The following is a 26,517-nucleotide window of genomic DNA, read 5'->3' as shown; positions in this document are numbered from 1 at the left end:
CAAAAGTAAATAATAGCATAATATTACAGTATAATTTTTAACGAGAAAGATAAGGAGGAAATCTACATTAACGAGCATCTAACTAAGGCCAATCAAGAACTTCTCTTAATAGTTTGGGTACTATGTAGTTACATACCTGGAAGAATAGTTTGGGTACTAGTTACATACTTGAAAGATTTGGGCACTAGTTACATACCTGGAAGAGGAGCTTTTGACGGGCACTGCTTCGGCAGGGGTAGGAGCCTCCACTGGAGATAAGGAGGAAATCTACATTAACGAGCATCTAACTAAGGCCAATCAAGAACTTCTCTTAATAGTTTGGGTACTATGTAGTTACATACCAGGAAGAATAGTTTGGGTACTAGTGAAAGATTTGGGCACTAGTTACATACCTGGAAGAGGAGCTTTTGACGGGCACTGCTTCGGCAGGGGTAGGAGCCTCTACTGGTATGCTACCCGGGTACTACTCCGTACGTGCGAGGAGCTGAAAGTTCAAGTTACACATGATTGTTTACATTGAAGTCAAGTTAACATGCATGTTTACATTAGGGTCGAGTTTTATCACAGTGGACTGTCTCAGGATTGAGTTCAATCCGAGGTTGACCTGGCTAAGGGAAATCTTTCCGATTACGACTCGATCGGACCTCCATTATTACAGTTCCCTCTATCAACGGAAAAGGTTCGTTCTTAGGGTCGAGTTTTATCACAGTGGACTGTCTCAGGATTGAGTTCAATCCGAGGTTGACCTGGCTAAGGGAAATCTTTCCGATTACGATTACGACTCGATCGGACCTCCATTATTACAGTTCCCTCTATCAACGGAAAAGGTTCGTTTTCAGAAAGACTGGCCTTCTATCCTGTCCTTCTTCCCTTCATATTTGGGGAGATAAGACCTCAATTGTAACTGTTTCCACTATTATTTTTTTTAATTAAAAAAAAAATAATAATAATAATAAAACATATTTGAAGCAAAAATCAGTTTGTACATAGATCTGCAGACCAGGCAATCGCGAGTTATAGCGGAACATACAAACAGACATCCAAACCAAATGCAAAACGGTCGAGGTAAAACATAGACCTCACTATCGTTCGGTCAATAAAACTCGAATCGTGATGTTGGCCATTACCTGTCTTCACGGCTATGTCCTCGGCGATATTCCCGCTCTCTCTCACGATCTCTATCTCTACTTCTGGATCTGTCACGCGATGAGTACACCTCAGCATAGTATCTGAAACACACAGGTCAATCCAATGATAAATTCAGACCCGGTATAGTAAAGTGGGCACAGGGCTCGCCTTGGATTTAAGAAGTTCTAATTCTACCACTTAGTTGAGAGGACTAGTCCCAAATTATTGAAAATAGAGAGTTTTTGCAAGCAAAATTAGCTTCCGGTGTGGATCTGTCACGCGATGAGTACACCTCAGCATAGTATCTGAAACACACAGGTCAATCCAATGATAAATTCAGACCCGGTATAGTAAATAATAATAACAAGTGGGCACAGGGCTCGTCTTGGATTTAAGAAGTTCTAATTTTAGCACTTAGTCGAGAGGACTAGTCTCAAATTATTGAAAATAGAGAGTTTTTGCAAGCAAAATTAGCTTCCGGTAAACTGAACTTTTTAATGTTATTTGACGTAAACTCGTTTCTGCACATGTGCGGAATTCAATTAACGTTAAAAAGTTCAATTAACGGGACGCTAATTTTGGTTGCAAAAACTCTCTAAGAAGGCCTGCTGCACATTGGAAGCGTAGTCGCGCGATGCCGCCAGAAAATCCAAACCTACGAAAATGATGCAGACCTCTCACACTTTTGGAGACAAAAGTCGAGCGACTGCACAGGTCTCTCTCATTTTCATAGGTTTGAAATACTTTGAATTTCTAGGCGACTCCACGCAATACCACCTGAAAGTACAAGCTAAATCATGCAAATATGAGGATAAGCTACGGAAAAGAAACGAAGAGACCAAAATAACCAAGTGGGGAGAGAAACTCGTTTCTGCACATGTGCGGAATTCAATTAACGTTAAAAAGTTCAATTAACGGGACGCTAATTTTGGTTGCAAAAACTCTCTAATAAGGCCTGCTGCACATTGGAAGCGTAGTCACGCGATGCCGCCAGAAAATCCAAACCTACGAAAATGATGCAGACCTCTCACACTTTTGGAGACATAAGTCGAGCGACTGCACAGGTCTCTCTCATTTTCATAGGTTTGAAATTAAAACTTTGAATTTTTAGGCGACTCCACGCGATAACACCTGAAAGTACAAGCTGAATCATGCAAATATGACGATAAGCTACGGAAAAGAAACGAAGAAACCAAAACAACCAAGTGGGGAGAAAAATACAACTAAATAATCGACGAAATCACTGAAAGAGAAAGCACAAAAGAAGTCATAAATGACTATTGCCTCTTCCTAGTATTCTACCAATCGGACAAAGACCACATTATGGGATTGAAATGCTTCTATTGCATTAGAAATGATAATATTAAGTAACTTCCATTGCTAAATTGCAACTCTTTCATTGATATGGAACAAAATCAAAAGAAAGACACAATTTATTCAATCGGTCCCTTCTTGGAAATTTACTAATTCCCTTGATGGAAATTTATTAATTCCCTTGATGTAAATTTATTAATTCCCTTGATGAATATTTACTAATTAAATATTATAATAAAAATAAGAGTCACTGCCCTAGGAGAACAAAAATCAAACAAAGAAGAGGAACAACATTTTAAGAAGAAAAGAAGAAGAAAAAAAATAATAACACTTTGACTTTATTTTAAAATAAAGACAGTCTGGACTTTCTTGTATGCTATGTTGAAAGCCCAGAAGAGGCTTATGTATTATCTGTTAACGTTTCGTTTTCGTAACCTTCTGGTCTTCGCGTGTTCTTCCGTCTCTTTTTTCCATGTACTTTTAGTGTCTTCCGCGGCTGTTCTACTACCTAACCTCTTCTGGGTTTTCAACATAGAAACGAGTGTCCATGATAAAGTAAGTCTAATTAAGGTTCTATATGTATATTTTATAGAAGGAAAACATATAACATAGCACATTAGCACATATAGCCCTGTGTCTTTTGGTTGGTTTCGATAAAAATAGATATTTTAACTGTGGAATCCAGCCAAAAGAATACAATGTGAGGAAATAAACAATGACATTAATACAACACCAGACAACCACTGTTCAGACGTTCAAGGAATTTACAAGACCACTTTGTCTAGATGGAAAAATTATAACAATTTGCCACAAAGTCCACAAACAAAGTGGGGCTTTAGCACTTACACAAGTCATATGTGCATAACTGTACACATCTTCTACTTGAACGTCTGAACAGAGTAAGAGCTTTGGTGAGACATATTAGGCCCAACATAGGGAAAATCAAGAATCAACAATAGTCCCTTGGACCTCTACCCATCAATAAACACATGAATTTTCATCGAAAATACTCAACACAGTGTCGTTCTTCAAATAATACACGGTACTACATTTCGACTCAACTTGGCCTCGAACCCCCCAATAAGATCCGAAGTTCAGTACACTAGCTACTAAGCGGTCAGCGCGGTGGACTTCGGATCTGGAGGTTGGTGGTTCTAGTCCCAGTCAAGTCGTGGTGTCATTAGTAGGAATAGGAAACGACATTTTTGACAAGCGTTCAAGTACATTATCGAAGACTAGGTAACTTTGTGAAGTTCCATACCAACTATGTAGGAACTTTATATTATACAATACTTCACTTAGTGTAGTAGTTAGTTTTTTTTTATTTTTTATTATTACACTGAGGTTGGTCTTGAGTTTTCAGGACGTCTTATGATGGGATTGGGACGGTATCGGTAAGGACGTCTTATGATGGGATTGGGACGGTATCGGTATCACCATTTCAATGAAGCTCCTAGCGTTTAGACCGAGTTACTACACCACCTAATCCCACCAGTAGCAAGTGTAGAGCGTAGACAATACCTGTCGTCTTTGTAATCTTTGAGGATAAAATTCCATACCTCGGCTGGGATTGAACCCACGACCTCCTGTTTACCAGGCGAGCGCCTTGACCACTACACCACCGAGGTAGGTGACCACTTTCCAATGGTGACCGTACACACCGAGGTAGGTGACCGAGGTAGGTGACCAATGACATTAATACCACACAAGACAACCACTGTTCAGACGTTCAAGGAATTCACAAGACCACTTTGTCTACAGATGGAAAAATTATAACAATTTGCCACAAAGTCCACAAACCAAGTGGAGCTTTAGCACTTACACAATACACAAGTCATGCTTTGTAATCTTTACTCCGCGTTCGATCCTTGGAATGCGCTCGCGACGTTGATGAGTACTCATCATAGTACCTAGAACAGCCGCCATTTAGTTACTACAGCTACAATGGTGTATGCACTATGTTACTTATTTACTAATTAAATCAACAGGAACGATAAAATGGTGATGAATTTTATTTTAAAAAGTTGTGTTTCGTAACACAAGACAACTAAAACCGTCTGATCTTGGTCTGTCAGATCGCTGGAACGTCGGTGACGGAAAAAGTTTCAGATCGTCTGACAGAACTCGGTCTCAACCTTTTTCGCCACACACGTTCCGACTGCCTGACGGACCCAGGTCAGACCGTCTGAGCGTGAATGGCCGGTATAAAAAGCACTGTCATGGGAGCTGACTCTTATGTAATCAAGTATACAACTACATGTAGCTGCTAACTACCTACTTATTAAACTCATTTTAATATGTCAGTAAGTTACTTAAATCCAAAACAATATCAAGTGGTCCACAAATAATTAGGTTCGGTATTGAGCTGTGTCCACACATAGCCGACCCCGTTGATCGACGAGGTGAATCTATGTTGTCGAGGCAGTGTACGGTTCAAGTCGGGGTCGACTTTGTGTGGACACTCCTTTAGTGGTTCGTCACTTACACAAGATTAGGAACCCCTGTTCTAAAAGCTTTTCAGACTGGTCCCTTGTCCTGGTGGTGGCATCTGGAACTAAACGAGAAGAAGAATAGCTACTTATGCCCAGGTTCACAGTCACTTGATCACATATTTACTTTATCTCTAACATTGCAAAAGGGTAGGTATTTATTTATTTATTTTTCAAGATGTTTGTAAGGGGAATGTAAAATAACACAATAACCTCGAGAAATGTACGGTTCGGCCGCTTAACGCCAAATCTTTGACAAAGCTAAAAAAGAGTTAGCAATGCTTAGGCTTTTAGATTTCAGCCAAAGTCACTCAAACTTGGCACAGAGATTCGATAAATTAATTAGATCAAAAGTATTCTTGGGCCCTGTTTCCATAAGGTACGGTTCGGCCGTTATTCCGAACCAAAGTTCTAATGTACGGTTCGGCCGCTTAACGCCAAATCTTTGACAAAGCTAAAAAAGAGTTAGCAATGCTTAGGCTTTTAGATTTCAGCCAAAGTCGCTCAAACTTGGCACAGAGATTCGATAAATTAATTAGATCAAAAGTATCCTTGGGCCCTGATTCCATAAGGTACGGTTCGGCCGTTATTCCGGACCAAAGTTCTGCTGTTTAGGGTTATACAGGGCTATACAGTAGGTATCCCAATCATAACTTACAAGTCCAGGTGGGGGACCTCTCTGTTGAGGCATTCCTTGTGGTGGACCCTGTCTGGGAGGGCCTGAAATAAGAGAATACAATGTTAGTCAACAAACAAGTCCCATGTTAACATTCCTCCCTTATCATTACTGACATTATTAATCTTATGTAAGTGTTCACGGAGACAACAAAAAATACTTTGAGATTATTTAGATAGAAGTTACATTGTCTTCTTCTTCTTTAAGTCATTCACAGTGAATTCGCAGTATTCGCGGTTTGTTCGAGGTATTCGTGATTTGTTCGCGGTATTCGCGAACAAATTGCGAATACCGCGAACAAATCGCGAGTACCGCGAACAAACCGCGAATACTGCGAAAAAACCGCGAATACCGCGAACAAACCGCGAATAGCGCGAACAAATCGCGAGTACCGCGAACAAACCGCGAATACTGCGAAAAAACCGCGAATACCGCGAAAAAACCGCGAATACCGCGGACTAACCGCGAATACCACGAACAAATTACGATCGTAAACAAACTGTGAATAACTCAAAAAAAGACAATATATGTAACTTCTATCTCAAAGGAATCTCCAAACCAATGGTCAAAATGTAGGAGAAACCTCCCCTCAACCCCCTACATTTCCCCTGATCCCCTACTTTTTTAGTTTTGGTAGTAGGGGGTCAAGGGGAGGTTTCCTCAGACCTAGATTTTTGTCAGAGCTCATTCTCTCTTCTGCTTTCAGAAAGGAAGGTTCTCCGTCTTCTCTGTTCCCTCTCTCCTCACTGACTTCTCCAAATAACCAAATATTTCAACATGGTTTTTGGGAAATCAAGAGGTCCTATTGGAGTATTTAAGATTACCAAGGAGTCTCTCCTATGTAACTTTTCACAAGAAATCGATTGGTGGACAGAAGAATGTGCAAACAGGAGGGCGTGGGTTCAATCCCAGCCGAGGTATGGAATTTTATCCTCATATAATTTGAGAATTTGACCACAATAATAGTAGTAGCCTACTGCTGGAGTAAAGGGACTTTTCAGTCCTATGCGAGCAGTATAAATAAGCACTATTATTACTATTACTTTGTCACCCCGGGGGTTAGAGCTTTGATAGAGGGAACTGTAACTGCTAAGGTCTTATCGTCCCGAAAGCGAAGGTTTGATAGAGGAATACGTATTAGCACTCTCTGACTTACAGTTGAGAAGTTTCGGGTTCGATACTCCCCTGTGTCAACAAATTTCCCTTTTATTTGTGAACCATTAACAAGTAAGCATGTGAATAGTTGATCCCATGGGATTTTTCACGCCGAATCGAATGGTGAAACTTTTAGAACTGTCCGACTTACAGTTGTGCAAATGTAATAGAAAGTCGTGTGATGTTCACACCAGATTTTTTTCTTTTGTCGCAAGTAATCTTGTATTATTTATGTGGAGAGAGAAAAGTCTATCTCGACTCCGTTCTCGATAGATAGAGTGATTAATACAACCCGGATTATATGCACGGAAAAAATACCAAAATAATATATATATGCACCAACATGCATATATATATGCATCAAAATATGCACGAAAGAAAAAAGTTCCAAATTATGCAAAAAATATGCAGTGGTTCGTCACTTACACAAGATTAGGAACCTGTTCTATTTGTAATCTTTACTCCGCGTTCGATCCTTGGAATGCGCTCGCGACGTTGATGAGTACTCATCATAGTACCTAGAACAGCCGCCATTTTGTTACTACAGCTACAATGGTGTATTCACTTTGTTACTTATTTACTAATTAAATCAACAGGAACGATAAAATGGTGATGAATTTTGTTTTAAAAAGTTGTGTTTCGTAACACAAGACAACTAAAACCGTCTGATCTTGGTCTGTCATGATCTTGGTCCAAAATAATATATATATGCATCAAAATATGCACGAAAGAAAAAAGTTCCAAATTATGCACAAAATATGCAGTGGTTCGTCACTTACACAAGATTAGGAGCCTGTTCTAAAGGTTTTTCAGGTCTTACCTTTCCTTTTCTCTCTCTCGCTCCCGATCTCTATCTCGACTCCGTTCTCGATAGTCTCGCTCTCTGGATCGAGACCTGTCTCGTCTTCTGCGATGTGACCGGTCCCTGTCTCGAGATCTGGACCTCTCTGTAAACATAGTTTATTTTATTAATGGTCGATTTCAACAATGATTTAATGGGAGAATTTCGAATCATCCAAAAAGGAGTTTTTAATAATCCAAAAAGATGTTTTCAGTGATCAAAAAGGAGGAGTTTACTTTTAAATTTTCAAGACTCTGGATTAACCGAAGTCTCTCTGTGGTAAGATCGCCTTATAAGTGCCAGGTCAGGGGTTCAGTTTCCGGGAGCCTATTTTGTATTTAACACATTCTGGATCGAGACCTGTCTCGTCTTCTGCGATGTGACCGGTCCCTGTCTCGAGATCTGGACCTCTCTGTAAACATAGTTTATTTTATTGATGGTCGATTTCAACAATGACTTAATGGGAGAATTTTAAATTATCCAAAAAGGAGTTTTTAATAATCCAAAAAGATGTTTTTAGTGATCAAAAAGGAGGAGTTTACTTTTAAATTTTTAAGACTCTGGATTAACCGAAATCTCTCTGTGGTAAGATCGCCTTATAAGTGCCAAGTCAGGGGTCCAATTTCCGGGGGCCTATTTTATATCTAACACACAATGTTCGTTCTCTTAGCAGTTGTTTACCTCGCCTCTGTGATCCGTAGCTCTTGGCTTCGATACCGTGCAGAGTGTCTTGCAGAGAGCTAATCAGGATCTTACAGCGGTCGTCATTTGCCACTTTGCTTTGCTTGATGAGAGATATAGCCGTCACCAATCAGGATCTTACAGCGGTCGTCATTTGCCACTTTGCTTTGCTTGATGAGAGATATAGCCGTCACCAGGGTCTCGATAGCACTCGCGAATTCACCTGCAATTTAATACAAGTATAGTACTTATAAGTTGTTGTTGTTCTTGTAGGGGCTTCAGTTGTATCCGAATGGTGATGCAGAATAAAAAAAGGATATCTTTTTTCTCTTTTTCTGCTACTTATACACCGGGGAAAAGGTCTCCAGCCATGTTCAATTGGCTTGTCCTGAACCGAAGTCAACCATTGTGAGGTCTTCTGTTCATTCTTTAAAGCAGAGAGAACCCTTTGAAACTATCAGCTAGCTAGGCTGGATAGGGTTAGCTGTTCTTCTCCCTGTTTATAGTCCCACAGCTAGACAAGTAGTCAGGTCTACCTGATAGAGTCAGTTCTACCTGATAATTTCGCTATATTTTTTTATATTTTATTATCTTTGTGTTAAATAAAAAATTGAAAATCATGAGAATTGTTATATTCCATACCTCGGCTGGGATTGAACCCACGCCCTCCTGTTTACCAGGCGAGCGCCTTGACCACTACACCACCGAGGTAGGTATTGTTTTTAATATCTTACAATTGTTACACACATGGGTACTATAGAATTGTGTTAGTTCATCACAAAGTTTTCTTGTTTTAATTCCACAGGAAATTCATCAACTACATGATGAAAAAAGGCAATAAGGAACTGGCCAGAGAAGTCTTTGAGTACACTGTTAAGAGCATCAAACGTATCCAAATTGAAAAGTACAACAAAGCTACAAGTGATGAGGAAAGAGAGAGCATCATTTTGGATCCCTATGTTATCATTGACAAAGCCATTGAAAATACTAAACCAATTTTAAAATTGAGATCTATCAAAAGAGCAGCAGTCACTTATCAGGTAATGAGTTCCTTGATTTTTTCCCCCTCCTTGCAATGGATTCCCTTACAAACAGTCTGAAAATACTAAACCAATTTTAAAATTGAGATCTATCAAAAGAGCAGCAGTCACTTATCAGGTAATGAGTTCCTTGATTTTTTCCCCCCTCCTTGCAATGGATTCCCTTACAAACAGTCTCTGTTGTTGTAGTAGCCAAATTCCAATCAGGCACTTCCATCCCCATCTGTCACTGGTAGGCCCAGGTGTTCAGCCACTTCAATTGGTTTGAGCCAAATATCTACTGCTGTCATTTGTGTTGGCTTAGAAGGGCAATTGAAGAGATGTAAGGTCTTGAGTGGGCTTCCTCTGCACTCGGGCATCAGTCTCTCTAGGGATCTTTGGTTGCTAATTTACGTAGAAAGGGCAGGAGAGAGAGAATATGTAGGTCTGATTACCCACTGGTAGGCCCAGGTGTTCAGCCACTTCAATTGGTTTGAGCCAAATATCTACTGCTGTCATTTGTGTTGGCTTAGAAGGGCAATTGGCAATCGATTAACTTTTGCTGTATTTTTTTTCTCTTTTTTTTTCTTCTTATTTTATTTTATTAATATTGTTTGTATTTTAATGTATGTTTGTTTGTATATGTACTTGACTTGTGCTTAACAGCCCTGTGTTGAAAAGCACCAAATAAATAAATCAATTCAAATTCAATTCAATTCAAATTGAAGAGATGTAAGGTCTTGAGTGGGGTTCCTCTGCACTCGGGCATCAGTCTCTCTAGGGATCTTTGGTTGCTAATTTACGTAGAAAGGGCGGGAGAGAGAGAATATGTAGGTCTGATAACTCTCCATGTTGATTGTTTGAGGGAGGTGGGTTGTTGGGACGGGTCTTGGATTGATTCTGAGCCTCAAACTGAAAGATGGAAACATTGGGTAGGTAGTTGAAAGAGTGGGTTGGGGTAATTTTGAGACAGTGCAACTTTTAGATACCAACCATAATGGTCTCAAAGAACATGCTTATGTATGGTCTACAGAATGATGTAGTCTTATGAAAGATTAGTAGGTATGATAGTGTGTTCTTCATTAACCTTAGTTGCTATTAGCAAGGTAGACTTCAGATCTGGTGATTGATGGTTCAAGTCCAAATCATAAATAAAAATAAAATCTTTGACAATTAGTTACCTGATTGAGGGCATTCTTGGTGGGGTAGGTGACCACAGGCTTCTGTCCATGCAGTTCCTTATGGGGCAGTCTATCCATGACAGTTCTCATACTGTGCTCTGATCCTAGTGTCACAATACAGAAACCTTTGGACTGCCCATTAGCTCGATTCTCGAAGAATTTCACTTCAATGAAGTCTGGTATGCCAAGGCTACTAATGGCACCAGCAATATCCTCGATTCTCGAAGAATTTCACTTCAATGAAGTCTGGTATGCCAAGGCTACTGATGGCACCAGCAATATCCAAGTCTGTTGTCCACTGTTGAAAACCAAGTTTGAATTTGAAATAAAATGACAAGTTACAAAAAGTACCTACTTACTTTCTCAGAAGTTACTCTTTTCTAGAAACTGAAAATTTACTTGGCCTGATTCTTCAAATAACCCTGTTTCATTTGATGCTATTCTACCAATTGGACAAAGACCACATTATGGGATTGAAATGCTTCTATTGCATTACAAATGATAATATTAACTTCCATTGCTAAATTGCAACTCTTTCATTGATATGGAACAAAATCAAAAGAAAGACACAATTTATTCAATCCCTTCTTCGAAATTTACTAATTCCCTTGATGGAAATTTATTTGTTACCTTGATATAAATTTATTAATTCCCTTGATGAATATTTATTAATTACCTTGATGGAAATTTATTCATTACCTTGATGGAAGCCAGGTGGGCCTTGATGGTTAGGATGTTGCATAGGCCCAGGACCGCATTAGGTGTCTCTGGAGCTGGTGCTCCAGATGGTGGTCCAATGACATCATCATACAAGTCAACTCCATCACCACCAAATTCATCCTGCAAACAGAATAACCGAAACTACCTGTTTAGCCTGAGAGTCGTTCCATGAAGCATCTTCAAATCTTAAAGCAAACAGACCACTTGGCTTTTCACATTTACCTCACACAGCCCAAGCATGGCTGGAAAAGTCAGAATCTAGCCTAGAATAATAGGTGGTCACTCATTCAGAAACTAACTACACACAACATTGCTTATCTTCAGTGATTCATTGGGAGCTCTGAGGCTTAGTTGTAGGGGCAACTACCCCAAAAAATGGGTTAAGCTTATACAAATCTATGATCCATTGGGAACCTATTCTACTCCAGGCTAAAATACCTCATGATTGACAGAATGAACTCAATGAAAGCCTTGTTTCAGAGCTCCATTGATAAAACAGAACCGGCCTCCCGCCCCCATGAGGCATTGGATCAAGACCCATGTTTGCTACTTACATTGTGAAAGTCAGGATTCTCTTCCGAGTAAATATCAATATCTACTCCTCCCGACATTTTGTCAATCATCTTCAGTTAACTAATAACATTTAAGAAACTTCCTTTCGAAAAGAAAAACACGAATGAAAAGTTCAAAACCACAGAAAAGCTCAAGAAAACGGAAAGATCTTGGAAAAGTCGGCGGAGTACAGTCGGAAAGTTCAGCTCCCGACATTTTGTCAATCATCTTCAGTTAACTAATAACATTTAAGAAACTTCCTTTAGAAAAGAAAAACACGAATGAAAAGTTCAAAACCACAGAAAAGCTCAAGAAAAGGGAAAGATCTAGGAAAAATCGGCGGAGTGCAGTCGGAAAGTTCAGCTTCAGCTTTTCTTGAGGATGGGAAGCGAGCTAACTTCTCCTCTTTTCTTATTTTAATTTTGGCTTCACTTTTTGAAAATAGGGGTACCTATCCTCTCAATTTTACCTCCGTGACTATCATCTCAAGAGGAGAACGTGGCCAGCTTCTCTTCTAAAAATTGAAAGGAAAATTCAAATTTTTCTAAAGAGCTCGCATGAAAAAAAAAAAAAAAAGGCTGTCGAATCTGTCGATTGGTATTTGGTAATCGAAAGTTGAAAGAATCTGCCTGGAAAAAGGACACTAAAAGGCTAAAAAAAAAAAAAAAAAGGCTGTCGAATCTGTCGATTGGTATTTGGTAATCGAAAGTTGAAAGAATCTGCCTGGAAAAAGAACACTAAAAGGCTATTTTATTTTATGATGCTACATGATGTAAGAAGATGCTCGCATCTTCTTACATCATGCTCACATCAGAGTGGGGATGAATTTTTTGGAAACGCCTCTGCGACCCTAGTGGAAGAATAATGAACTTTCAATTTATTCCGCGCTGTTTCAAAAACAGCGCAAATGTCAAACCAGATGCAAGTCCGGAGTCACATCAGTCTACATCAGTTAGCATTTGAGGGGAAGCAAATGTTATTGTAGGGGAACATGATGCCAGGGTGGGGAAGTGAAAATAAAACACAAAAAAATCAAATGTTGATGCTCACATCAGTTACATCAGAATAAAAAACAGGCCTATAACTGGTCAAGATAGACGTGTAAATCAGTACTAGTTTCTTAGGGGTACAGACAGATTGTCTTATCAACCATGCTCATCCCTAAACTGGTGTATCCTCAAGCACTCTTGTTCACTAGAGCCAGGTAATAAAAACCCAAAATCTCATTATCTACTAATCACTACTTCATCATAAGCTACTTAAGTACCAAGTGTGGATGGCTAGGATACGTAAGCCTGGACTAGACGATAGCGGTGAAATTATAAATGAAGAAAACAATCAACCCTGCCTAGTTTTTTTATGGGTTTGATCTGATATTTATGAAAGAACAAGCACAAGTCCTTGCTATGGTGCAGTTTAAGGCTAGAGACAATTACCTTGGTGACTGTATGGCTGATGATAGTTAGTTAGTTATCCACCTTGTTCTTTAGGAGATACCTAGTAGTAATAGATTTCATCAGTTGATTTCAAATATCATTGGTTTCAGTATTTTCAAAACAGAAAGAACAAGCACAAGTCCTTGCTATGGTGCAGTTTAAGGCTAGAGACAATTACCTTGGTGACTGTATGGCTGATGATAGTTAGTTATCCACCTTGTTCTTTAGGAGATACCTAGTAGTAATAGATTTCATCATTTGATTTCAAATATCATTGGTTTCAGTATTTTCAAAACGGCCGTAAGAAGTGCTTCCTTTGGACCTCAGTTCATCGACCCCATCTTTAAGCATGAGGACATTGACAGGATAATTGCCAACAACGAGTTAAAAAACTACACAGATGTTCCAGTAAAACCACCAACCAGCTTTCAGACATGCTCTACATTTTACAATCCTGTAAAAGAGTAAGTTCGTTGAAATGATAGATCTGAATGCCTGATAAATCCTACAACAGGAAGAGAGAAGGAGGTAAAAATAGGAGAAAGCCAGCTATTCCAAGAACAAACCTTGTGCCTTGTGTTTAGGATAAAGTTCTCTTAACATAGGATTATTTTTATTATTACAAAACTATATCATGTAAAAAAAAAAAAAAAAAAAAAAAAAAAAACATCTTCCAAGTATGAAGAACCAAGTAGGGTTCCCATGACTGCTGTTGAGTTCCCCTGCTGAATAGCAAGGGATGTTTTTAATATCTTACAATTGTTACACACATGGGTACTATAGAATTGTGTTAGTTCATCACAAAGTTTTCTTGTTTTAATTCCACAGGAAATTCATCAACTACATGATGAAAAAAGGCAATAAGGAACTGGCCAGAGAAGTCTTTGAGTACACTGTTAAGAGCATCAAACGTATCCAAATTGAAAAGTACAACAAAGCTACAAGTGATGAGGAAAGAGAGAGCATCATTTTGGATCCCTATGTTATCATTGACAAAGCCATTGAAAATACTAAACCAATTTTAAAATTGAGATCTATCAAAAGAGCAGCAGTCACTTATCAGGTAATGAGTTCCTTGATTTTTTCCCCCCTCCTTGCAATGGATTCCCTTACAAACAGTCTCTGTTGTTGTAGTAGCCAAATTCCAATCAGGCACTTCCATCCCCATCTGTCACTGGTAGGCCCAGGTGTTCAGCCACTTCAATTGGTTTGAGCCAAATATCTACTGCTGTCATTTGTGTTGGCTTAGAAGGGCAATTGGCAATCGATTAACTTTTGCTGTATTTTTTTTCTCTTTTTTTTTCTTCTTATTTTATTTTATTAATATTGTTTGTATTTTAATGTATGTTTGTTTGTATATGTACTTGACTTGTGCTTAACAGCCCTGTGTTGAAAAGCACCAAATAAATAAATCAATTCAAATTCAATTCAATTCAAATTGAAGAGATGTAAGGTCTTGAGTGGGCTTCCTCTGCACTCGGGCATCAGTCTCTCTAGGGATCTTTGGTTGCTAATTTACGTAGAAAGGGCGGGAGAGAGAGAATATGTAGGTCTGATAACTCAATTTTTTTCAGGTTCCAATTCCCATCTCAGACAAGGAAGCCAGATTCAAATGCATGAAATGGCACATAGAAATTGCCAAGGACAAACCATCTGAAGTGAGGTTCTCAGATAACTTAGCCCAGATTCTAATTGATGGGGCAGATAACAAGGTAGGTAATAATATATTACAAACAATTTCACAATCAGGTTTGATAGATGGAACTAAGTACCCACACAATAGGAGAAATTTAGCCATTCCGAGAACGAACCTCATCTGTAAAGGAAAAAGTTTGCCCCAGGTGGGAATCGAACCCACAACCTAGCACCTAAAAGACGCACTACCCTTTCAATCTAACGAGGCTGACTACTGATTATATTTCATTTGTTTCAGGGGAAAGTTGTCAAAAAGAAAACGGATCTGCACAGACAATGTGAAGCCAACAGAGCCTATGCCCATTATTACTTTGGATAGAATGTACCTTGTGTTTCTTATGTCTTAATCCTTGATGAGATAAATTAGTACTCAAGAGGTTTGATAGAGGGAACTCTAACTGCTAAGGTCTTATCTTCCCGGAGGTGAAGAGAGGAGGACATGATAGGAGAAAGCCCGCTGTTCCGAAAACGAACCTCATCCGTAGAGGATGAAGTTCGCCCCAGGCGGAAATCGAACCCGCGACCTAATACTTACAAGACAGACGCGCTACCCTCCAAGCTAATTAGTCTGGCTCAATTTTGATCGGATAATTAATGTAGGTAGATGTTATGGACTTGAACACTCGAAGTTTTATGTGCATTGCTACCCATATGGGATTGAAGCTGTCTGCTTTCTGTTTCAGGATGGCCATATTACAAAGGAGTCTCTCCTATGTAACTTTTCACAAGAAATCGATTGGTGGTAGAATGTGCAATTAATTATTTCAATAGCATGTATTTTAACAGAAAACTTCTTTCAAAGGAAGAAAAGATGATAAAATTTAATGGGAAGTAGAGAAGCAAATTGCCTCTTCCTAGTATTCTACCAATTGGACAAAGACCACATTATGGGATTGAAATGCTTCTATTGCATTACGCACAGACAATGTGAAGCCAACAGAGCCTATGCCCATTATTACTTTGGATAGAATGTACCTTGTGATTCTTATGTCTTAATCCTTGATTAGATAAATTAGTACTCAAGAGGTTTGATAGAGGGAACTGTAACTGCTAAGGTCTTATCTTCCCGGAGGTGAAGAGAAGAGCACATGATAGGAGAAAGTCCGCTGTTCCGAAAACGAACCTCATCCATAGAGGATGAAGTTCGCCCCAGGCGGGAATCGAACCCGCGACCTAACACTTACAAGACAGACGCGCTACCCTCCAAGCTAATTAGTCTGGCTCAATTTTGATCGGATAATATAATTAATGTAGGTAGATGTTATGGACTTGAACACTCGAAGTTTTATGTGCATTGCTACCCATATGGGATTGAAGCTGTCTGCTTTCTGTTTCAGGATGGTCAATGGAATACTTACAAGACAGACGCGCTACCCTCCAAGCTAATTAGTCTGGCTCAATTTTGATCGGATAATTAATGTAGGTAGATGTTATGGACTTAAACAATCGAAGTTTTATGTGCATTGCTACCCATATGGGATTGAAGCTGTCTGCTTTCTGTTTCAGGATGGTCAATGGATATAAAATACCTTGCCTCAACCATTGTACCCCACTACTTGATATTTATTTGTTTGCAAAAAATTGTAATGAAAAAATAAAGAACAATAAAAGATGTATAACAAAAATTTTGATTTTAATAATTTATTATTTAGTTTCTCTCATGTTCGTCTAATCAAAAAATAGTATCAATACTTTATGTAAAATAAAAAATAAATGGAATGTAAAAAATAAACACAGTAAAAAAATTAAATGAAAATAAAGTACAAAATATTGGACAGGTTTCAAGTAGGTATAAAACAAAAATGTACACAGAAAGAGTAAAATCGGGTTCAAGAGAGAATATTACTCTGACTCTTGATGATTGATTACATGATTACAATATTTACCTCAGTGTCTGTAATTTTTGCTTACCACGGTGGTACCCCCTGTCGAGTTGCTTGAATTGAATGGTCCTATGTTGACGCGGGTTTTACCTGAAGAATTCAATAAGATAAATGCTACTTACTAGTATAGTTAAGTGAAATAATGCTATCACAGGAATAGACACCTTAACGTCAAACAAAAGTCTAGGTATATCGTACCCAAAAATAACTAGTTTTTTTCACCGAAATTTTGCTTGGGACATTGATGTGACGTCGAGTTAGCAATGCTTAGGCTTTTAGATTTCAGCCAAAGTCACTCAAACTTGGCACAGAGATTCGATAAATTAATTAGATCAAAAGTATCCTTGGGCCCTGATTCCATAAGGTACGGTTTGGCCGTTATTCCGGACCAAAGTTCTGCTATTTAGGGTTATACAGGGCTATACAGTAGGTATCCCACTCATAACTTACCAGTCCAGGTGGGGGACCTCTCTGTTGAGGCATTCCTTGTGGTGGACCCTGTCTGGGAGGGCCTGAAACAAGAGAATACAATGTTAGTCAACAAACAAGTCCTATGTTAACATTCCTCCCTTATCATTACTGACATTATTAATCTTGTGTAAGTGTTCACGGAGACAACAAGACTTTGAGGTTATTTAGAATATTTAGATAGAAGTTTAATTGTTTTCTTTAAGTCATTCACAGTGAATTCGCAGTATTCGCGGTTTGTTCGAGGTATTCGTGATTTGTTCGCGGTATTCGCAATTATTCGCGGTATTCGCGGTATTCGCGGTTTGTTCGAGGTATTCGCAATTTCTTCGCGGTATTCGCGAACACATTGCGAATACCGCAAACAAATTGCGAATACCGCGAACAAACCGCGAATAGCGCGAACAAACCGCGAATAGCGCGAACAAATCGCGAGTACCGCGAACAAAGCGCGAATACCGCGAACAAACCGCGAATACCGCGGACTAACCGCGAATACTGCGAAAAAAATCGCGAATACCGCGAACAAACCGCGAATACTGCGAAAAAAGCGCGAATACCGCGAACAAACCGCGAATACCGCGGACTAACCGCGAATACCACGAACAAATTAACAAATTACGATCGTGAACAAACTGTGAATAACTCAAAAGAAGACAATATATGTAACTTCTATCTCAAAGGAATCTCCAAACCAATGGTCAAAATGTAGGAGAAACCTCCCCTCAACCCCCTACATTTCCCCTGATCCCCTTTTTTAGTTTTGGTATTAGGGGGTCAAGGGGAGGTTTCCTCGGACCTAGATTTTTGTCAGAGCTCATTCTCTCTTCTGCTTTCAGAAAGGAAGGTTCTCTGTCTTCTCTGTTCCCTCTCTCCTCTCTGACATCTCCAAATAACCAAATATTTTAACATGGTTTTTGGGAAATCAAGAGGTCCTATTGGAGTATTTCATATTACAAAGTGCTTATGGATCAGATGAGACAAAGAATGCCACCCCCGTTCAATGCCAATGCTCCACCTCGTATGCCAGGACCTCATATGGGTATGCCTGGTCCTGGGCCTATGCAACATCCTAACCATCAAGGCCCACCTGGCTTCCATCAAGGTAATTAATAAATATTCATCAAGGAAATAAATAAATTTACATCAAGGTAATGAATAAATTTCCATCAAGGGAATTAATAAATTTCCATCAAGGTAATGAACAAATTTCCATCAAGGTAATGAACAAATTTCTCTGATAACTCAATTTTTTTCAGGTTCCAATTCCCATCTCAGACAAGGAAGCCAGATTCAAATGCATGAAATGGCACATAGAAATTGCCAAGGACAAACCATCTGAAGTGAGGTTCTCAGATAACTTAGCCCAGATTCTAATTGATGGGGCAGATAACAAGGTAGGTAATAATATATTACAAACAATTTCACAATCAGGTTTGATAGATGGAACTAAGTACCCACACAATAGGAGAAATTTAGCCATTCCGAGAACGAACCTCATCTGTAGAGGAAAAAGTTTGCCCCAGGTGGGAATCGAACCCACAACCTAGCACCTAAAAGACGCGCTACCCTTTCAATCTAACGAGGCTGACTACTGATTAAGAACTAAGTACCCACACAATAGGAGAAATTTAGCCATTCCGAGAACGAACCTCATCTGTAAAGGAAAAAGTTTGCCCCAGGTGGGAATCGAACCCACAACCTAGCACCTAAAAGACGCACTACCCTTTCAATCTAACGAGGCTGACTACTGATTATATTTCATTTGTTTCAGGGGAAAGTTGTCAAAAAGAAAACGGATCTGCACAGACAATGTGAAGCCAACAGAGCCTATGCCCATTATTACTTTGGATAGAATGTACCTTGTGATTCTTATGTCTTAATCCTTGATGAGATAAATTAGTACTCAAGAGGTTTGATAGAGGTAACTGTAACTGATAAGGTCTTATCTTCCCGGAGGTGAAGAGAGGAGGACATGATAGGAGAAAGCCCGCTGTTCCGAAAACGAGCCTCATCCGTAGAAGAACTAAGTACCCACACAATAGGAGAAATTTAGCCATTCCGAGAACGAACCTCATCTGTAAAGGAAAAAGTTTGCCCCAGGTGGGAATTGAACCTACAACCTAGCACCTAAAAGACGCGCTACTCTTTCAATCTAACAAGGCTGACTACTGATTAAATTTTCCCAGGACCAGGCATACCCATATGAGGTCCTGGCATACGAGGTGGAGCATTGGCATTGAACGGGGGTGGCATTCTTTGTCTCATCTGATCCATAAGCATGGGAGGACGAGGGGGGTGTTGACCTGGGGGCAACTGTTGCATTTGACCTGGTGGGGGCCCCAAGGGGCGGGGAGGACCTTGTTGCATACCAGGATGCTGGGGAGGGCCTCCATGTTGATTGTTTGAGGGAGGTGGGTTGTTGGGACGGGTCTTGGATTGATTCTGAGCCTCAAACTGAAAGATGGAAACATTGGGCAGGTAATTGAAAGAGTGGGTTGGGGTAATTTTGAGACAGTGCAACTTTTAGATACCAACCATAATGGTCTCAAAGAACATGCTTATGTATGGTCTACAGAATGATGTAGTCTTATGAAAGATTAGTAGGTATCAGAGTGTGTTCTTCATTAACCTTAGTAGCTATTAGCAAGGTAGACTTCTGATCTGGTGATTGATGGTTCAAGTCCAAATCATAAATAAAAATAAAATCTTTGACAATTAGTTACCTGATTGAGGGCATTCTTGGTGGGGTAGGTGACCACAGGCTTCTGTCCATGCAGTTCCTTATGGGGCAGTCTATCCATGACAGTTCTCATACTGTGCTCTGATCCTAGTGTCACAATACAGAAACCTTTGGACTGCCCATTAGCTCGATTCTCAAAGAATTTCACTTCAATGAAGTCTGGTATGCCAAGGCTACTGATGGCACCAGCAATATCTAAGTCTGTTGTCCACTGTTGAAAACCAAGTTTGAATTTGAAATAAAATGACAAGTTACAACTCCATGTTGATTGTTTGAGGGAGGTGGGTTGTTGGGACGGGTCTTGGATTGATTCTGAGCCTCAAACTGAAAGATGGAAACATTGGGCAGGTAATTGAAAGAGTGGGTTGGGGTAATTTTGAGACAGTGCAACTTTTAGATACCAACCATAATGGTCTCAAATAACATGCTTATATGTATATGGTCTACAGAATGATGTAGTCTTATGAAAGATTAGTAGGTATCAGAGTGTGTTCTTCATTAACCTTAGTAGCTATTAGCAAGGTAGACTTCTGATCTGGTGATTGATGGTTCAAGTCCAAATCATAATCTAAAAAAAAAAAAAAAAATCTTTGACAATTAGTTACCTGATTAAGGGCATTCTTGTGGTCAAATTCTCAAATTATATTGAGGATAAAATTCCGTACCTCGGCTGGGATTGAACCCACGCCCTCCTGTTTACAAGGCGAGCGCCTTGACCACTACACCACCGACCACTGACCACTACACTGCAAAAATATGCAAAAAGTATGCACGAAAGAAAAAAGTTCCAAATTATGCACAAAATATGCAGTGGTTCGTCACTTACACAAGATTAGGAGCCTGTTCTGAAGGTTTTTCAGGTCTTACCTTTCCTTTTCTCTCTCTCGCTCCCGATCTCTATCTCGACTCCGTTCTCGATAGTCTCGCTCTCTGGATCGAGACCTGTCTCGTCTTCTGCGATGTGACCGGTCCCTGTCTCGAGATCTGGACCTCTCTGTAAACATAGTTTATTTTATTAATGGTGGGCTTCAACAATGACTTAATGGGATAATTTTGAATCATCCAAAAAGGAGTTTTTAATAATCCAAAAAGATGTTTTTAGTGATCAAAAAGGAGGAGTTTACTTTTAAATTTTCAAGACTCTGGATTAACCGAAATCTCTCTGTGGTAAGATCGCCATATAAGTGCCAAGTCAGGGGTTCCAATTTCCGGGGCCTATTTTATATTTAACACACAATTTTGCAACACCTAACCTAAACTTGATTTCATATGCACAGGACCAAAGAGCCTAAAGTTCAAAATAGAATCAGGAGTTTTCAATACAAATTAAATTCCTCAATACTATCTCAAATTACCCATGTCAAATTTCCAACGTAAAGTTGAAAGCGTCTTGGTTGTCCACCACCAGATGGTGGATGTCCTTGCCTTTCTCAGAAGTTACTCTTTTCTAGAAACTGAAAATTTACTTGGCCTGATTCTTCAAATAACCATGTTTCATTTGATGTTTTTTTTTGCAACACCTAACCTAAACTTGATTTCATATGCACAGGACCAAAGAGCCTAAAGTTCAAAATAGAATCAGGAGTTTTCAATACAAATCAAATTCCTTAATACTATCTCAAATTACCCATGTCAAATTTCCAACGTAAAGTTGAAAGCGTCTTGGTTGTCCACCGCCAGATGGTGGATGTCCTTGTTGTGGTGATTGTTGTTGAGGTGGTCCACCCATGCGAGGCCCGTTATGAAAATCAGGATTGGGAGTGTTTGTGTGAATAACAACAGGGGGGCCATTAGGTGTCTCTGGAGCTGGTGCTCCAGATGGTGGTCCAATGACATCATCATACAAGTCAACTCCGTCACCACCAAATTCATCCTGCAAACAGAATAACCGAAACTACCTGTTTAGCCTGAGAGTCGTTCCATGAAGTCCAGCTTCAAAAATATAGGACAAACACAAACGTTGAAAAAAGCAAGATATTAATAGACTTCTTTTCATTATCATACTTTCATAAAATAGATATTCTTTAATTAAATAATATATTGTTTAATGGAGCACCTAATTAAAGTATTTAAGTTAGATTTGAACAAATACTATAAATGAATACATTAATACATTTTTTAATAAACTATATAAAAGATCTAAAGAAAGACAGCTATAAAATTATAATATTAGTCTATGAAGTTAGAAATACTCATTAGAACAGGGTGTTTACTTTACTTGGCAAGTTCAAAGAAAGGTCTTTCATTAGACATTTAAAATTTTAATCTGACTTGCTCATCACAATTTAATACAAATAATACAAATACTGAAAGCCATTCTATTTCTTTAGGTTAATAGAACAGTAGACACCCTGTTGTATAGTTTGAAGCAATGTTAAATATTCTCTACTTGATATGCGTTATTAAAATTTGGAATAATTGAATTTTAGAACTAGTTTGAAATACTTTATAATACCTATAAGTACTTGGGAGTAAGAAAATTTATACTGGTAAGAATGTGTGTGACGAAGCCACTGTTTGATAACTATATGTAATTCTTCCAACCCATGTAATGGAGCATAATTTATTATTTTATTTTATTTTATTTTTTATTTTTATTTTTAATTTTTTTTTTTTTTTGAGGATATTTTTAATCTAGGTTGGATTGCAGTCAGTATGACTGTAGCACGAGGCTTTTAGATCTTGACTTAGGTCATACTTTTGTAATACCCTCAGTGCTACGTCCTCGGTCATATTTAGATGAGGCCTACTACTGCTTGGGTCATATTTAAGTGAGACCCTCAGTCTTGGGTCATATTTAAGTCAGACCCTCAGTGCTACGTCTTAGGTCAGACCTAATTGAGACCCTCAGTGCTACGACTAGGGTCATATTTAAGTGAGACCTTCAGTCTTGCTAGGGTCATATTTAAGTGAGACCCTCAGTCTTGGGTCATATTTAAGTCAGACCCTCAGTGCTACGTCTTAGGTCAGACCTAATTGAGGCCCTCAGTGCTACGACTAGGGTCATATTTAAGTGAGACCTTCAGTCTTAGAAAGCAGCTGTTAAAAGATTTCGGGACGATAAAACCTCTATGGTTACAGTTCCCGCTGTCAAACTTCTTAAAGCTCAAAAATTAAATTGGAATTTGCTTTTCCAAAAAAGTTCAAACTAACAATTCAAAAAGGTAACTCTCAGAGTACTCAGCCTCGTGAATAAATGGTTTGAAAGTTTGAATTTCAGCGAAACTGCAAGGTACAACCTCCTTTAGTCCCACCTGAAAATAGAATTCATTTTCATTAATTAATTTTAATATTTTTATTAGAATTAATTGAAATAATAATAATAACAAAATTAATTTTTGAAAGGAATGGTGCGAAGAATAAATAAATGCTCGTCACAAATGTCATTCCCCATGCTAAATTTTATGACGTGACTTGGACTCGAACCCCCAACCTTCTTATTCAAAGTTCACCATGCTAACCACTAACCTTCTACGCGCTTCGGTTTTGGGCGTGAGGTCCTCTTTTTCTCTCTCTCAACACCTGTTTTATTTTGTTCACATATGTATTTAATTTTGGATTTTTTTTTTTTAGCACAATAAAATGTCCTTTTCATATGCAGATAGTTTGTTCAAATAGAATAGAAAACCCTGTTTATACTGCAAGAATCAGACTGAAAAGTCCCTTTACTCCCGCAGTCTAAACAAAAACAAATAGAACTGCTTTTCATTCGGGAATTACTCACCTTCTCCACCAGATCGCTCCACTGTTTACTCGGTATCACCACACTAGCACCATCATCACTCAAGGGTGGCACCACAGGGGTCACCACAGCCCCACTGGGTACAACAGGAGTCACCGAGGCCCCACTGGACGCCAGGGGCGGTCCGGTCGAAGGCAGGGGCGGTTTATTGCACGAAGCCGTCGAGTTATTTCTCACCAGGCATGGAGCAGGGCCGGAACTAACATCGGGGGCAAACATGGAGGCAGGCCGTTGGGAGCGAAACACAACGCCAACGGAGGATTTGACACTGGAGGTTGCCGTGCCTGAGCTGGCTTCGACCACGGTGGTACCCCCTGTCGAGTTGCTTGAATTGAATGGTCCTATGTTGACGCGGGTTTTACCTGAAGAATTCAATAAGATAAATGCTACTTACTAGTATAGTTAAGTGAAATAATGCTATCACAGGAATAGACACCTTAACGTCAAACAAAAGTCTAGGTATATCGTACCCAAAAATAACTAGTTTTTTTCACCGAAATTTTGCTTGGGACATTGATGTGACGTCATCGTGTACGGGAGCGTATGCCGTGACGTCAGAGTTCAAGATTTACCGGTATTTTTTAAATCGATATATCTCGGGATCTAGAAGTCGTAGAAGAAAAAGAAAAATTCCGTTCTTCCTCATTTTTCCTGCACTTTAACTTTGAAACCTCACTCAAGTAAGTGCAACTGTTTTATTCTTAACCCTCTTACCACCATGCAAGAGTGGACTAAATTTCTCAACCCTCTTAGGAGCATGCAAGAGAGGACTTTACCTTGAGCAGCGGAGTTCTTCTTAGCCTGATTCATCTTCAGTTCTTCAACCCATGGGACGGAAGGGGTGGGGGATATTTTGTTGACTATCTTCTCTACAACATGAGGCTCTGCTACGCCATTCATCATGCTGGCAACTTCTTGACTGTCCTGAAATAACCAAAACCAAGTTGGGAGTTAGAACAAATCCTCCGGGTAAAAGCCCATTCCCACTTGTCGTTCGAAAAAAAAAAATCGTGTCGTACATAAGTAGGAACACTCTCAGTTAAGTTACAAGCCGTCACCAGGGTCTCGATAGCACTCGCGTATTCACCTGCAATTCAATACAAGTATAGTACTTATAAGTTCTTGTTGTTGTTGTTGTTGTTGTCGTTGTTGTTCTTCAGTTGTATCCGAATGGTGATGCAGAATAAAGAAAGGATATCTTTTTTTCTCTTTTTCTGCTATACACCGGGGAGAAGGTCTCCAGCCATGTTCAATTGGCTTGTCCTGAACCGAAGTCAACCATCGTGAGGTCTTCTGTTCATTCTTTAAAAGCAGAGAGAACCCTTTGAAACCTGCCAGCAAGCTAGGTGGGATAGGGTTAGCTGTTCTTCTCCCTCCATTAGGTGTCTCTGGAGCTGGTGCTCCAGATGGTGGTCCAATGACATCATCATACAAGTCAACTCCATCACCACCAAATTCATCCTGGAAACAGAATAACCGTAACTACCTGTTTAGCCTGAGAGTCATTCCATCAAGCATCTTCAAATCTTAAAGCAACAGACCACTTGGCTTTTCACATTTACCTCACACAGCCCAAGCATGGCTGGAAAAGTCAGAATCTAGCCTAGAATAATAGGTAGTCACTCATTCAGAAACTAACCACACACAACATTGCTTATCTTCAGTGATTCATTCGGAACTCTGAGGCTTAGTTGTAGGGGCAACTGCCCCAAAAGATGGGTTAAGCTTTTACAAATCTATGATCCATTGGGAACCTATTCTACCCCAGGGTAAAATACCTCACAATTGACAGAATGAACTCAATGAAAACCTTGTTTCAGAGCTCCATTGATAAAACAGAACCGGCCTCCCGCCCCCATGAGGCATTGGATCACAACCCATGTTTGCTACTTACATTGTGAAAGTCAGGATTCTCTTCTGAGTAAATATCAATATCTACTCCTCCCGACATTTTGTCAATCATCTTCAGTTAACTAATAACATTTAAGAAACTTCCTTTAGAAAAGAAAAACACGAATGAAAAGTTCAAAGTTCAAAACCACAGAAAAGCTCAAGAAAAGGGAAAGATCTTGGAAAAAAAATAGGAAAAATCGGCGGAGTTCGGTCGGGAAGTTCAGCTTTTCTTGAGAATGGGAAGCCAGCTAACTTCTCCTCTTTTCTTATTTTAATTTGGCTTCACTTTTTGAGAATAGGGGTACCTATCCTCTCAGTTTTACCTCCGTGACTTTCATCTCAAGAGGAGAACGTGGCCAGCTTCTCTTCTAAAATTGAAAGGAAAATTCAAATTTTTCTAAAGAGCTCGCATGAAAAAAAAAAGGCTGTCGAATCTGTCGATTGTTACTTGGTAATCGAAAGTTGAAAGAATCTGCCTGGAAAAAGGACAGATAACTGGTCAAGATAGACGTGTAAATCAGTACTAGTTTCTTAGGGGTACAGACAGATTGTCTTATCAACCATGCTCATCCCTAAACTGGTGAATTCTCAAGCACTCTTGTTCACTAGAGCCAGGTAATAAAAACCCAAAATCTCACTTCAGTCTTAGGTCATATTTAAGTCAGACCCTCAGTGCTAAGGTTTGGGTCATACTTGTGTGACCAAATCCATAAGCTTCTCCATTTCATTCTGCATAGCCGCTTGCTTTTCCTGGCCGCTCTTGACTTTCTTACTTAGCTCCTGGATTAACGCTGACTGACTCTCTATAATACTTTCCAACTTGCTCACCTGAAAATAGAATTCATTTTCATTAATTAATTTTAATATTTTTATTAGAATTAATTGAAATAATAATAATAAC

General features: G+C 39.3%; 4 protein-coding genes and 1 long non-coding RNA gene across 5 annotated transcripts in view; 2 read left to right on the top strand and 3 right to left on the bottom strand.

The window, feature by feature from the left end:
- LOC103523636 (cleavage and polyadenylation specificity factor subunit CG7185-like) overlaps positions 1-25,829 on the bottom strand; it is a 53,037-nt gene extending 27,208 nt beyond the window's left edge. Inside the window, exons 1-15 of the mRNA XM_026833056.1 lie at positions 25,618-25,829; positions 21,609-21,854; positions 19,965-20,192; positions 19,431-19,695; positions 17,221-17,282; positions 11,184-11,324; positions 10,485-10,697; positions 10,148-10,215; positions 9,135-9,199; positions 8,466-8,507; positions 8,285-8,398; positions 7,583-7,709; positions 1,128-1,229; positions 452-484; positions 197-256 (exon numbers count right to left, since the gene is read on the bottom strand). Coding sequence (XP_026688857.1) covers positions 197-256; positions 452-484; positions 1,128-1,229; positions 7,583-7,709; positions 8,285-8,398; positions 8,466-8,507; positions 9,135-9,199; positions 10,148-10,215; positions 10,485-10,697; positions 11,184-11,324; positions 17,221-17,282; positions 19,431-19,695; positions 19,965-20,192; positions 21,609-21,854; positions 25,618-25,686 — 1,835 coding nt within the window. The 5' untranslated portion in view covers positions 25,687-25,829. The remainder of the gene's footprint in view (positions 1-196; positions 257-451; positions 485-1,127; positions 1,230-7,582; positions 7,710-8,284; positions 8,399-8,465; positions 8,508-9,134; positions 9,200-10,147; positions 10,216-10,484; positions 10,698-11,183; positions 11,325-17,220; positions 17,283-19,430; positions 19,696-19,964; positions 20,193-21,608; positions 21,855-25,617) is intronic.
- Positions 10,163-10,692, bottom strand: LOC113473527. The gene is made up of 2 exons (XR_003395478.1): positions 10,485-10,692; positions 10,163-10,215 (listed from the first exon to the last, which is right to left on the bottom strand). It is a non-coding gene; the product is annotated as an uncharacterized LOC113473527 (long non-coding RNA).
- LOC103523494 (28S ribosomal protein S7, mitochondrial-like) lies at positions 12,519-15,578 on the top strand. The gene is made up of 5 exons (XM_008488536.3): positions 12,519-12,960; positions 13,477-13,656; positions 14,021-14,255; positions 14,767-14,904; positions 15,126-15,578. The coding sequence occupies exons 1-5, from the start codon at positions 12,908-12,910 to the stop codon at positions 15,204-15,206; spliced, it is 687 nt and encodes a 228-aa protein (XP_008486758.1). The 5' UTR covers positions 12,519-12,907; the 3' UTR covers positions 15,207-15,578.
- On the top strand, positions 18,493-19,248 carry LOC103523502 (28S ribosomal protein S7, mitochondrial-like). Its single transcript, XM_008488543.3, has 2 exons — positions 18,493-18,635; positions 19,013-19,248. The coding sequence occupies exons 1-2, from the start codon at positions 18,540-18,542 to the stop codon at positions 19,091-19,093; spliced, it is 177 nt and encodes a 58-aa protein (XP_008486765.1). The 5' UTR covers positions 18,493-18,539; the 3' UTR covers positions 19,094-19,248.
- Positions 22,933-26,517, bottom strand: part of LOC103523627 (SH3 domain-containing kinase-binding protein 1) — a 59,127-nt gene continuing 55,542 nt past the window's right edge. The window contains 2 exon segments of the mRNA XM_026833055.1: positions 22,933-23,002; positions 26,255-26,444. Of these exon segments, the coding sequence (XP_026688856.1) occupies positions 26,304-26,444 (141 nt within the window). The 3' untranslated portion in view covers positions 22,933-23,002; positions 26,255-26,303.

The sequence above is a fragment of the Diaphorina citri genome, unplaced genomic scaffold (genome assembly GCF_000475195.1).
Source record: "Diaphorina citri unplaced genomic scaffold, Diaci psyllid genome assembly version 1.1 scaffold84, whole genome shotgun sequence".
In the NCBI taxonomy this organism is placed as follows: domain Eukaryota; kingdom Metazoa; phylum Arthropoda; class Insecta; order Hemiptera; family Psyllidae; genus Diaphorina; species Diaphorina citri.
This window is presented reverse-complemented; position numbering and strand designations above follow the sequence as displayed.

What these genes read in the sequence shown, in the direction of transcription:
- LOC103523502 (XM_008488543.3), top strand. Translation starts at nt 18,540, where the DNA reads ATGAAATGGCACATAGAAATTGCCAAGGACAAACCATCTGAAGTGAGG. An exon ending in TTGATGGGGCAGATAACAAG is followed by an intron (nt 18,636 to 19,012) that starts GTAGGTAATAAT and finishes CATTTGTTTCAG; the next exon opens with GGGAAAGTTGTCAAAAAGAA.
- LOC103523494 (XM_008488536.3), top strand. Translation starts at nt 12,908, where the DNA reads ATGCTCATCCCTAAACTGGTGTATCCTCAAGCACTCTTGTTCACTAGA. An exon ending in CTCTTGTTCACTAGAGCCAG is followed by an intron (nt 12,961 to 13,476) that starts GTAATAAAAACC and finishes CATTGGTTTCAG; the next exon opens with TATTTTCAAAACGGCCGTAA. An exon ending in GAGCAGCAGTCACTTATCAG is followed by an intron (nt 14,256 to 14,766) that starts GTAATGAGTTCC and finishes AATTTTTTTCAG; the next exon opens with GTTCCAATTCCCATCTCAGA.